We start from the raw sequence: 13,426 nt of genomic DNA on the forward strand, positions 1-13,426 counted from the left end.
CCTAGTCATCAGCAATGAGTTTCAAACTTTTTGCTGTCATTAGCCACCCTGGTTTGAAACAGAGGCAGGAAGTTCTCCATTGACACAGATGCACCCTCAGTTCCCAGGGGCCTCAAATACAGCTTGCTTACTATCACAGAGGTTGGAAGAGGGGCCGAGGGGAGTGGGGGACAGAGGTGAGCTACTTGGGTGCTTAAGGGACTCTTTATTTTCAGTAACAGCCATGAGAGAAAGATGCGCAGCTGGAACCGCCATAACTTGTTCTTGATAATGTGAACCTTACGAATATTCAATTAAAAGACAAAATTGGTGTGTCCTCAGGAGAGGAGGCGGAAGAGAAAGAGAGCAGTGTTTCTGCCTGTGATATGAAACGTGGTATAACGTATTTCAAAACCACAGGTGACTGCAGATGAGGAGAAAACAGGAAATGTAATTGGGGAGGGGAGTGGGGCGCTCTCCCAGTTCTCAGGAGCACTCTTTCATTTTGCCTTCCTTTTAGCTCCTCTCAGACTCTGCATCCTAATTACCCCTGCTGCAAAGTTGAGTGAGAACTCTTCTTTCTTATATTAAAAATGTTTAAAAATTACATGGGTAACGTGTGAATACATTCGTGCTATAAAAGAGTCAAACAACAGGGAAGCATACTGACTACTCCCTTGACTGAGCCCCTATTTCCATCCCCCTCCCCTGAGGTAGCCACGATTGTGGGTTTGGTGGCTGTATTTTCAGTCCTCTTTCTGTGTATCCACATACATTTACATGCAAATACACATATACAGGGCTTCTGGGGGATATATGGGCTCATATTGTGCTTACGGTTTACAATTTCTATTTTCTTTTCTTTTCTTTTTTTTTTTTTTTTGAGACAGAGTCTCACTCTGTTGCCCAGGCTGGAGTGCAGTTGCACAATCTTGGCCTACTACATCCTCGACCTACTGGGCTCAAGCAGGCCTCCCACATCAGCCTCCTGGGTAGCTGGGACTACAGGTGTGTGCTAACACACCTGGCTAAGTTTTGTATTTTTTGTAGAGACGGGATTCTGCTGTGTTGCCCAGGCTGGTCTCGAACTCCTGGGCTCAAGTGAGCCACCTGCCTCGACCTCCCAAAATGCTGGGATTACAGTCATGTAATAACTTCCATTTTCTTCTATTTTATTACAGTCTCCCTATAACTTCTGTTTTCTGTTTTATAATATGTCTTGGAGATATTCACATCAGTACATACAGAACTACCACATTCTTCTTAATGGATGTAGAATATTCCAGAATATGCATGTACCATAATTTGGTTAAATATTTTCCTATTGTTGGACATTTAGGTTGGCTTTTGTTTGTTTGTTTGTTTTTAGTTTTTCAGCATTATAAACTGTGCTATAATAAATTTCCTTGTAATAGATCTTCGTACAGATTCTGAGAGGAGGTTGCAGGGTTAAGAGAGAAGTGCAATTTAAAATGGTGACTTTGGCCATTCCAATATCTCAGTTCAGGCCTTCAGTATGGTAATATGGCACCACCGGCTACTACAGATGAAAATTTGAGATTTCGTGTCAGACATGCTGGGCCAACTTGCCGGTTCCATCTCCTCTTGGGCACACTGTAGTCAAGGAGCATTCAATTTACTGCAGTCAAAGTAATCAGGCTCTCAGTTAATCAGGCCACCTTAAGGAGAAAGAGGAAAGAGATAAGATATCAGAGATTTAGTAAGAGAGAGGAGGGGAGAAATTTCCAGGGGCTGTGCTGGGGTCAGTGTACATTCAGTTCAATGTCGTGTCCTTTCTACTTTTGCGTATTAAACTCTGAACAATGCGGACCGATATTCATAATGACGACCTTGACATCTTATAAGATTCATCAAAGCACGGGTGCATAGTGTTTGCCAGACAGGATTTCCTAAAGTAGGAACTATACAAATACATTTTTTTTTTTTTTTTTTTGAGACAGAGTCTCACTCTGTCGCCCAGCCTGGAGTGCAGTGGCATGATCCCGGCTCACTGCAAGCTCTGCCTCCTGGGTTCACGCCATTCTCCTGCCTCAGCCTCCCGAATAGCTGGGACTACAGGCATCTGCCAACATGCCCAGCCAATTTTTGTATTTTTAGTAGAGATGGGGTTTCACCATGTTGGCCAGGGTGGTCTTGAACTCCTGACCTCATGATCCACCCGCCTCGGCCCCCCAAAGTGCTGGGATTACAGGCATGAGCCATCGCGCCCGGCCACAAATACATTTTTGAAGCTTTCTTAGCTACAGGGATTGAGACAAAAAGTTTACTGCTTAAATCCCAGTTAGCAAGAAAAACACACTGACCAGGTTCCATGTCCCTTCTTCCCCAAACCCCTCAGTTAATTTAGGTGTATTGGACCCTGGGTAACAGATACAGAAGAAATAAGGATTCTAAAAGTCACCAGTGGCTGGGCATGGTGGCTCACTCTTGTAATCCTAGCACTTTGGAAGGCCGAGGCGACCAGATCATTTGAAGTCAGGAGTTCAAGACCAGCCTGGCCAACACGGTGAAACCCCATATCTACTAAAAATACAAAAATGAGCTGGGCGTGCTGGTGCACGCCTGTAGTCCCAACTACTCTGGAGGCTGAGGCAGGAGAATCGCTTGAACCCGTGGGCCGAGATTGTGCCACTGCACTCCAGCCTGGACAACAAGAGTGAAACTCCATCTCGAAAAAATAAATAAATAAAATTAACAGTGTTTATCTCTGGAGAGTGATATTATGGTTGATTTTGATTTTCTCCTTTATTATTATCTGTAGGTTCTAAAATTTCTACAGAGAACATTGATTACTTCCACAAAATAAAAAATCTGATAAATGTAATTTTTTTTTAGTAACAGCTAATTTGAAACCAGACCCCTTGTCATCCCCACTAAACAAGCGTCTTTTGCTGGCTTTTCTGTGTCTCTCCATAGTGCTGTCAGTCTGAGCTCCCGGGCTTAGACCTTTGCGATTGCTCCCTCTGCCCAATCACTCCTTGAGGTTCATTCTTTCTTTTTTAATTGATTAATTAATTTATTTTGAGACAGAGTCTCTCTCTGTCCCTTAGGCTGGCTGAGTGCAGTGGTGCAATCTCGGCTCACTGCAAACTCCGCCTCCTGGGTTCGAGGATTTTCCTGCCTCAGCCTCCTGAGTGGCTGGGATTACAGGCTCCCGCCACCACGCCCAGCTAATTTTTGTATTTTTAGTAGAGATGGGGTTTCACCATTTTGGCCAGGCTGGTTTTGAACTCCTGACCTCGTGATCCGCCCTCCTCAGCCTCCCAAAGTGCTGGGATTACAGGCGTGAGCCACCGCGCCCGGCAGAGGCTCATCCCTTCTTTAAGACATCTCTCAAATTTGTTCCTTCTCTTTGAGCCCCAAGTCAGGTCCGTTCACACCAACAAGCATTTATTGTCGCAATGCCTGGATGTCACTCTGCTGGCTCAACATTATTGGAGTTATCTCCTCCTATGTCTTCCTGCTCCTAGTCTCTGTCTGTCCAATCAAGCAAACACCCTGCAGCTGGAGTGATCTTTTAAAAACACTCCCTGTATCATGGCCCTCCCTGCTCAAATCACTCAAAATCCTCCAAATCCCATTGCTTAGGAAATGAAGTCCATACTTCTGCTTCTTAGGGCTTAGAAAATTCTTTCTTTTGGGTCAGGCATGGTGGCTCCCGCCTGTAATCCCAGCGCTTTGGTAGGCCAAGGTGGGTTGATCACCTGTGGTCAGTAGTTCAAGACTAGCCTGGCCAACATGGCGAAACCCTGTCTCTACTAAAATATACAAAAAATTAGCCAGGTGTGGTGGTGGGCACCCAGCTACTTGGGAGGCTGAGGCAGGAGAATCGCTTGAACCCGGGAGGCGGGGCTTGCAGTGAGCCGAGATGGCGCCACTGCACTCCAGCCTGGGCGACAGGGAGAGACTCCTCAAAAAAAAAAAAAAAGAGAAAAGAAAATTCTTTCTTCTGCTTTTTAGGGCTCTTTACAGCACTGTGCTAGGTGGGAGATAATGGCGGGACATGGGAGGTGTTTGGTAAGTTGTTGGCAATGGAGTAAATCTTTAGGAATAAGGTGTGAAGCTCTTTCCACTACCTTCCACTGTCTTCAGTTTGAAAATTCATTTCCTCTGCTTTTGGCTTTGGAGCACTTGAAGCATCATGGTGCTGAATTTGTTGGAGGCCGGAAGAGGCAGCCAGGGATGATAACAGTTGGCTCAGGAAACCTCAACTCTGAGTCCACCTCAATTTCCGATGCCTGCTACATCGGAGGCTCCTTTAAGAAAGCGTGTTAGTTCTCATGTCCCTGACTCCCCTGCAGCATTGGGGACCAAGAACTAGCAGTGGGAATCTTGCATCTTACTTTGTTTGCTTTAATAAAGAGAAGGGGAAATGGGAAGGAGAAGCAGAAAGGGGTGAATGTAGAACAAAGCCTTGAGTGATGTGAACCACTCATGAGGCTCAGCTTTTTTTTTTTTTTTTTTTTGGAGACAGAGTCTCGATCTGTCGCCCAGGCTGGAGTGTGGAGTGCAGTGGCGCGATCTCCGCTCACTGCAAGCTCCGCCTCCTGGGTTCACGCCATTCTCCTGCCTCAGCCTCCCGAGTAGCTGGGACTACAGGTGCCCGCCACCTCTCCCGGCTAATTTTTTGTATTTTTAGTAGAGACAGAGTTTCACCATGTTAGCCAGGATGGTCTCCATCTCCTGACCTCGTGATCCGCCCGCCTCGGCCTCCCAAAGTGGTGGGATTACAGGCGTGAGCCACCGTGCCGGCCAAGATAGGGTCTTGCTCTGTTACCCAGGCTGGAGTGCAATGGCGAGATCATGGCTGACTGCAGCCTCGACCTCCTGGGCTCAGGTGATCCTCCCACTTCAGCCTGCTGAGTAGCTGAGACCACAGGCTCCCGCCACCATGCGGGGCTCATTTTTGTATTTTTCTTGTTGTTGAGGTGGGGTTTTGCCATGTTGCTCAGTCTGGTCTCAAACTCCTGGGCTCAAGAGATCCGCCCACTTCGGCCTCCCAAAGTGCTGCGATTGCAGGTGTGAACAACTGCACCCAGCCTCAGCTGTCTTCAGGGGGCCCCCTGGGGCAGAAAATATGCCGACTCTCACTGAATGATGGCGTATGGGCTGTCTGTTAAGAGTTCTCCACTGGGAGTGTGTGGGGTGAGACGTGTGAGGGTAATGAACTTGCCACATGGCATTCACGGGCACTAGCCCTGTTGCTTGCCCTCAGAGGATCCAGTGACACTGATGGGAGTGAGAGCTAAAGCTGTGTGAAGGGGCTATCTGGGAGCCAGTTCTGACAAAGTTGGCTGCTGAGAGGCTCCTCCACCCTCACAGCCCACCCCTTTCAGTGTGAAAATGTGCTCTTATTATGGACCTAGTCTAAAAACTGGTCCAGCCCAGCAGAAGAGCTGTCTGCTTAGTGCAGCCTGGGATGCTGGGCTGGGCCTCCTGGCACTAACCATGCCCTTCTTGGATTGCTCTTGGCATCTTTCTAGTTATGGAAAGCTTGGTGCAGCCCCACCCAACAGAAACTGACTCCTTACATAGTACTCACTTCTTGTCAACTTGGCTGTCTCCAGCTACCCTTCTCTCCTGTCCCCTCCCCTCCCCTGTGGCCGTTGGTTGGTAGTTGGCACATTTCTTGAGTCCACGCAGGCCCCTTTTATGCTTCCCCCTGGCTCCTTGGAATCCTGTCCCAGTTTGAGGCTCCTCCTATTTTGTAAAATCATTAACTATAAGCAGCTTTGGGTCTTGCAGGCAAAGCAAAGGCCCTCTGCTTTCCAGGGCTGGGAGTGGCTTGGCTGACCCTTAGGGAGTCAAGGGACCCAAAGAAGCACGGAGGCAGCTTCTTGTAGCCATAGGGAGCCACAGTGTTCCATGCAGTACCCTTTAGGCTGGGGGTATAACGATAACCCCACAGTGAATAACAACAGCAGCTACTGCTGATTGAATGCTCACCACATGCTAGGCACTATGCTAAGGGCTTGAGGAGCGTGATCCTGTATAATCCTCACACTCCTACTCAATAGTTTCCAATTTTATGGATGGGGAAAACTTGAGAAGTTTACGTAACTTGTCTGAGGGTGACACAGCCAGGAGGTGGCGGAGATGAGGCTGTAACTCACACCTGCCAGATTTCAAAGCCTCTGCTCTTAACCTCTATACTACGCTGCCTTTGTAGATCCTCAAAGTGTCCTAGAGAGAGGAACAATTGCTTTTTTTTTTTTTTTTTAAGACAGGATCTTGCTCTGTCGCCTGGGCAGGAGTGCAGTGGTGCCATCATAGCACACTGCAGCCTCTACCTCCTGGACACAAGCAGTCCTCCCACCTCAGCCTCCCAAGTAGCTGGGACTACACAGGCACATGCCACCATGCCCAGCTAATTTTTGATTTTTTTGTAGAGACGTTGTCTCACTGTGTTGCCCAGGCTGGTCTCAAATTCTTCGCCTCAAGTGATCCGCCCACCTTGGCCTCCCAAAGTGTTGGGATTACAGGTGTAAGACATTTTGCCAGTCAATAATTTATTTTATTTTATTTTATTTTTGAGACAGAGTTTCGCTTTTGTTGCCCAGGCTGGAGTGCAGTGGCATGATCTCAGCTCACTGCAACCTCCACCTCCAGGGTTCAAGCAATTCTCCTGCCTCAGCCTCCCAAGTAGCTGGGATTACAGGCACCTGCCACCATGCCCGGCTACTTTTTGTTTTTTTGGTAGAGACAGGGTTTCGCCATGTTGGCCAGGCTGGTGTCGGACTCCTGACCTCAAGTGATCCACCCGCCTCGGCCTCTGGGATTACAGGTGTGAGCCACCGCACCCGGCCCAACAATTGCTTTTTAAACCCTCTTCGTAATACTGAACACTTCTGCATGTACTAAGCTCGTTACATGTATTAGCGCTTCTGAGGCTCCCAGTCACCTCTAAGATATGCCATATTATCTCAGATGGCAGATGTGGAAGGAACAGTCTCAGCAAGTTACTCAGCTTGTAAATGACTGGGTGGAGATTTAACCCAAGTCTGTGAACCTCCAGTGCCAGCATTCTCCTCCCCTGACTCCACTCTCCTGCCCCTAATAAGCTCCTCTGTAATTTTCTCTGGAGCTGTGGCGACATTCACTATTGAGCCTAGAGGATGCCTGTCTCCAGGAATCTGTGATTTCCAAGCTGACGGGCCATTTTGCTTTGGAGCAGGGAGTAGCTGAGGGAAGAGATGACACACTGGACCTGGACGGGTGTGACTTCCTTGCACGGCGAACATTTGGATGGAGAAGTGAGACCCAGACTGCTTTTAAGCACATTTTCATTTTCTTCCCCACTCCTTCCAAATTAGGGTGAAGGTTGCCGAACTGTCCCCCTGGCTGGACATGTGGGGTTTGACAGCTTGCCTGACCAGCTGGTGAATAAGTCCGTCAGCCAGGGCTTCTGCTTCAACATCCTGTGCGTGGGTGAGTATTTCCATAGCAGGAAATTCTATTACAGAATATGGATCCTTAATGGCTGGATACGGCTTTGCAGGTAATTAGGTTAAATAGTGTGTCATTCTGATTTAGTTGCGAGAGTGTCTCTCTCCTCTTCTTTTATCTCTCTGCCTGTTTTTTGTAAGCAGATGGCTGTAATTACTTTTTTCCCCTGGCCAGACCAGAGTATAGGGCCATATCTTGGGGGGAAACTGAGCTATGTGAGACCCAGTGGAAATTCTGTAAGGGAGCTGGCTGACTCAGTACGGCTGTAGAGTTCATTTTGGCTACAGAAGACAGGAGCCAGGGCAGAATTGGGAGGGAGGGGATAGCTGAGGAAAAACGCCTGCCCACCAGCTGTGGGCAGTGGATTGGGTCTGTTTCCTCTGTAGTTTTGCTGTGCTTGGTTTAGTTTGAGCTCAAGTGCAGGCACCACACAGCTGTATGCAACATTCTTTTATTCCCTTTACCTATCTCTCTACCTAGACTTTTTTTTTTTGAGAGGGGTCTCACTATGTTGCCAGGCTGGTCTTGAACTCCTGAGCTCAAGTAATCCACCCATCTTGGCCTCCCAAAGTGCTAGGATTACAGGTGTGAGCCACTGTGCCTGGCTTCTACCTACACATTTAATCTCAACAATGGGAACTGATCCTAGCCCCCTCTATCTGCTAATCACAGCACAAGTAGAGTGCGGTAATATCTGTGAAATGAATGAATGAGTGAATGTCACAGGAACCATTCATTATACTTTTCACTTTCTCACATTAGCTCTTTGGACATTACCAGGACTCTGCAAAGTGAGCAGAGCAAGTAGCATTTGTATCCTCATGAAACAGGTGGAGACACAGTCTTGGGGAGGATAAGGGACTTAACTGAAGCAACACAGAAGAAGTGGCACCATAATGAGGACTCAGGCCTGATTGAACCCTTGTTCCTCCCCCTGCTTCTCTTAACTGCTGCCAGCAACATCTCTTGAGCACATGAAAGCACTTTGGAAACCACTGAGCACCAATCAAACAAATAGGAGGGATAACAGTTCCTTCTTTAAGAATATCTTTGGCTGGGCATGGTGGCTCATGCCTGTAATCCCAGCACTTTGGGAGGCCGAGGCTAGGAGGATCACGAGGTCAGGAGATCGAGACCATCCTGGCTAACATGGTGAAACCCCGTCTCTACTAAAAATACAAAAAAAAAAATAGCCAGACGTGGTGGCGGGTGCCTGTAGTCCCAACTACTTGGGAGGCTGAGGTGGGAGAATGGCGTGAACCCGGGAGGCAGAGCTTGCAGTGAGCCGAGATCACGTCACTGCCCTCCATCCTGGGCAACAGAGCGAGACTCTGTCTTTAAAAAAAAAAAAAAAATTTTTTTTTCTTAGATCTTAAATATCCCAAATTTGCAAACATGATCATAGCATATAATTTTCACCCTGTAGCATGGGAAAGCATACCTGCATATTTTCAGTGACCTTCTGAACCTTAATGATGAGATAAATACCAGAATAAAGTCAGTTTTTGTACTGGCTGAAACACTCAAACACTTTTGCTAATTGCCTTTTATTTTTGTATGGAGTGTATGGGGAACTTGTTCATGTAGTAGATCTGAACTACTACTAAATTGGTTATTTTACTCTTTAATGTATTCATAATTTCTGTTTTTTCTTTCTTTTCTTTTCTTTTTTTTTTTTTTTTGAGACAGAGTCTTGCACTGTCACCCGGACTGGAGTGCAGTGGCGCGATATCAACTCACTGCAACCTCCACCCCGGGTTCAAGTGATTCTCCTGCCTCAGCCTCCTAAGTAGCTGGGAATACAGGTGCCTGCCACTACGCCCAGCTAATTTCTGTACTTTTAGTGGAGACTGAGTTTCACCATGTTGGCCAGGATGGTCTCAAATTCCTAACCTCAAGTGATCCGCCTGCCTCGGCCTCCCAAACTTCTGGGATGACAGGCGTGAGCCACCGCGCCCAGCCTAGAAATTCTGTTTTCTCACTAAGGTCATTCCTTTTCTTGGGCTCTTTATCTTTTTTTTTTTTCCTCTATCCCCAGCATTCTTTTTCAGGTCACTTTTTGTAAGAGAGTTGCTACACATTCAAGGACAAGTGGAGAACAGATGATGGGCAGTTGTTTCCCACAAGCTGGGCTCACTCCCTAGCTAAATGGCTCACTCCCACACACCAACTTTGGTTTTGTTGTTGTTGTTGTTTGAGACAAAGTGTCCTTGTGTCACCCAGGCTGTAGTGCAGAGGCTCACTGCAGCCTCAACCTCCCAGGCTCAAGCATTCCTCCCACCTCAACCTCCAAAGTAGCTAGGATTACAGGCATGTGACCAGGCTCATTTTTTTGTAGAGATGAGATGAGGTCTCACTGTGTTGCCCAGGCTGGTCCCGAACTCCTAAGCTCAAGCGATCCACTTGCCTCGGCCTACCAAAGTGCTGGGATTATAGGCGTGAGCCACCGTGCCTGGCCCACATCAACTTTGGAACCTATCAGCTGAAAATATGTGCTTCAGTTTCAATCAACAGATTTATACTCAAACTTAAAAATTTTTAAGATGTGACTTCTGCTATGCATGTCCTTGTTCATAGGGAGAGAAATATACCTGGAGGCATTAGCGAACAAAGCAGTACATTAAAAAAGAAAGAAAGAAAATATGTGCTTCACAGAATTACACATCGAGGGCCTTAGAGTCCAGATCTAGGCTGTTAATTCTTCAAATGCTGAAAGTCTAACTAATGGTTATCATTAGGTGCTATTTGGAGAAAAATGTAAAATAACTAGAAGTCATAGTAATCGACATCAAGTGCAAAGACTATCACATCCAATGTTAGCACTGCCAAATCTCTGTTTAACTAACAAGAGCTCCAATCTTTGGCTGATGGCCAACTTATTTCACCTAATATTTGATTACCACAATATTTCAGCACAAACATATCAGAGTCCCTTGGCATTCTTCCCAGAACTCCATATGACCTGTACTGAAGTTGAGATGAGAAGAGAAATGACAGACCCACTCTAAGCAACCTTGCAACCAGTGCGATTGGGTGAGCTAGTAAAGCTTTAGGAAGAGGCCATGTGAATTGAAATGGATCTCTGAGGGTGGAAGTGTAGGGTAATTTGATATGTGGAGCACAGGCTCCCCTAGGGCCCAGAGGCAGCCAAGCTCAAGGCAAAGTGGGTGGGAGAAATAGTAATCCCCCATCCTCTAGTTTCCACTTAGGCATTGTACAGCTACAACTGCTTCCACTTGCACCTGCTGGGATGGAATTGCTCAAGTGCCCAGCACAAACCCTCCAAGAGGGGAGGAGTAGGAAGGAGATGCTCTCATCCTCAAGGAGTCACAGACTCTCTTTTGCTCCCCACTTGTCAAGTTTCAGGAAATGGCTGCCTCTGTAGCTCCTGTGTTAGACCCGCAGGTGCAACCACTGGATAGGCCAGCTCCGACTGGGTTAATTTCATCCCTGTTCCAAAAAACCCTGCAATGCATGCATCCTGCCCTCTTGCTGTGCTCACCACCCTGTCCTTGCTCAGAGAACCCACATTTTGGGCCAAGGTTATAAGTAGCTTAGAGTAGCTCTGAAGCTGCAGTGTCAGCCCAGCCATGAGGCTGGATCCAGTCGCTGACTAGGCAAAGGGTCCATAGCTTAGCTGCTGAAGGTGATCTTTTATCTTGCAGAGCTTTTTGTGACCATAGTTCATGCCTTCTGCCTGTGTACATTTACTCCCTTAATGACTGTTATAAAAAGATGCTGTTTGGGCATAGAATATATTTCCCCAAAGTATTTTCTTTTCTTTTCTTTTCTTTTGAGACACAGTCTTACTCTGTTGCCCAGGCTGGAGTGCTGTGGCGTGATCACAGCTCACTGCAGCCTCAACCTCCCAGGCTCAAGCAATCCTCCCACCTCAGCCTCCTGAGTAGCTGGGACTATAGGCACATGCCACCATGCCTGGCTAATTTTTTTTAAATGAAAATCATTGTGTAGAAACAAGGTCTCACTATGTTGCCCAGGCTGATCTTGAACTCCTGGGCTCAAGCAATCCTCCCTACTTGGCCTCTCCCAAAGTCCTGGAAGTACAGGCATGAGCCACTGTACCCAGACGTTTCTTTTTCTTGATAGGGCATTTTTGGTGTAAAATCATGGTAGCACTAGCTTCAATTATTAACAGAGACCTAGGATGTTTTTTCACACTATTGTTTAATTTTGTATTTGTAGTAGAGACAGGGTTTCTCCATGTTGATCAGGCTGGTCTCAAACTCCCAACCTCAGGTGATCTGCCTGCCTCGGCCTCCCAAAATGCTGGGATTATAGGCATGAGCCACTGCGCCCAGTCGAGAATTTTTAATAATCCAGAACCTAATTTATAGTAAGGATACCAATAAACGGCACCTACAATTATTATTCTTTTTTTTTTGAGACAGAGTCTCACTGTGTCACCCAGGCTGGAGTGGAGTGGCACTATCTCTGCTCACTGCAACCTGCATCTCCCAGGTTCAAGTGATTCTCATGCCTCAGCCTCCATAGTACTTGGGATCACAGGTGTGCACCACCATTCCCAACTATTTTATTTTGTATTTTTAGTAGAGACAGGGTCTCACCATGTTGGCCAGGCTGGTCTCGAACTCTTGACCTCAAGTGATCCACCCACCTTGACCTCCCAAAGTGCTGGGATTATAGGCATAAGCCACTGCACCTGGCCTATTATTCTTCTTAGAGGACTAAGCACATGAGTGTGAGCATATTATGATTCCTCTCCAATATATTCTCTAGGGTTGACCATAATTACCATAGAGGTGAGGTTCCTCTTTCTCCCCATAAAAACACATATACTAGTCCCTTAGCTTTGGAAATTTCAAGGATCCCTTGATTCTAGATACAGTACAGAATGCCTCAGAGGAACCACCAGAGCCAACAGTACAAATATTCTGGGACCCGTTACTTTGCACTCCTGGGAACAAGCCCCAGAGAGACTCATCCATCCAGATGCTCCAGTAGCAGTTATGGCTGTGGGGAGCACAAAGGGTCATAATGATAATATTTACTTTGAAGCTGCTCAGGATTCCAGGCTCAATTGGGCTCTGTTGAACATGGAAAAAAACAGTCACACAAGAGAAGCAGGATTGAGGCTTGCTGCAGGAGAAGGGAAAGGGCAGCTAGCATTCTATCAAGGCCAAGGATCAATTGTTTTTTACCTTCATCTCTGGGAAAGGCCAGCTGCTCAATCGTCTAAAACAGGCCACCAGCAGTGGTGTGCTGGTCAACGTCACAGCCCATCTCAGGAGAAAAACTGTTGTGGTTTGAAGCATCTGCTCATTTCCTTGGTGTTATTACTCCTGCCATGGCTGCTGTTAAGCTAGCAACATGACATCACTGCATGTGGGCTTGGGAAGAGATGCAGGAAGCGGACAAGCTGGCTCCAGCACACCACTGCATGCGAGGCCTCTGCAAAATCAGGAAGGAGAAGGGACAAGGTCACAGAACCAGGCATGACCTTGTCCCTTTCCATAGGCTTCCTTAGCCAACCGGAGTTCCTGGAGTGTTTCCTTTTGGGCACCTCCCTGTTAAACTCAGAGACATTTCTCTGGGTTCAACATTCAGAACTGGAAGAGACTTTAGGTCCACAAGAACAGGGATTGTGGCTGTCTTGTTCATTGCTGTATCTGCAACTCCTGTAACTGTGCCTGGCTCCTATTAGAGGCTTCATAAATACTCGTTGAATGACTGAATGAATAAACATATCACACCTATGCGTCTCGCTAGAGCACATTGGTTAAAAGCATGGACTCCAGCATCAGCCTGCCTGGATTCAAATGCTGGCTCTGCCACTTACTAGTTTGTGACCTTGGACTAGTTACTTCCTCCACATTTTATTATTACTAGTTTCTAAAATAGATCTATTATTCTAAGTGAAGTAACTCAGGAATGGAAAACCAAACATTGTATGTTCTCATAAGTGGGAGCTAAGCTATGAGGATGCAAAGGCATAAGAATA

General features: G+C 46.8%; 1 protein-coding gene across 5 annotated transcripts in view; it reads left to right on the forward strand.

Moving 5' to 3' along the window:
- SEPTIN6 (septin 6) overlaps positions 1-13,426 on the forward strand; it is an 80,686-nt gene that overhangs the window by 10,505 nt on the left and 56,755 nt on the right. For all 5 annotated transcript variants that reach the window (XM_033202107.1, XM_033202105.1, XM_033202106.1 and 2 more), the window contains exon 2: positions 7,314-7,428. In XM_033202107.1, the coding sequence (XP_033057998.1) occupies positions 7,314-7,428 (115 nt within the window). The remainder of the gene's footprint in view (positions 1-7,313; positions 7,429-13,426) is intronic.

Source organism: Trachypithecus francoisi, unplaced genomic scaffold (genome assembly GCF_009764315.1).
Source record: "Trachypithecus francoisi isolate TF-2019V2 unplaced genomic scaffold, Tfra_2.0 Lachesis_group6, whole genome shotgun sequence".
Lineage (NCBI taxonomy): Eukaryota > Metazoa > Chordata > Mammalia > Primates > Cercopithecidae > Trachypithecus > Trachypithecus francoisi.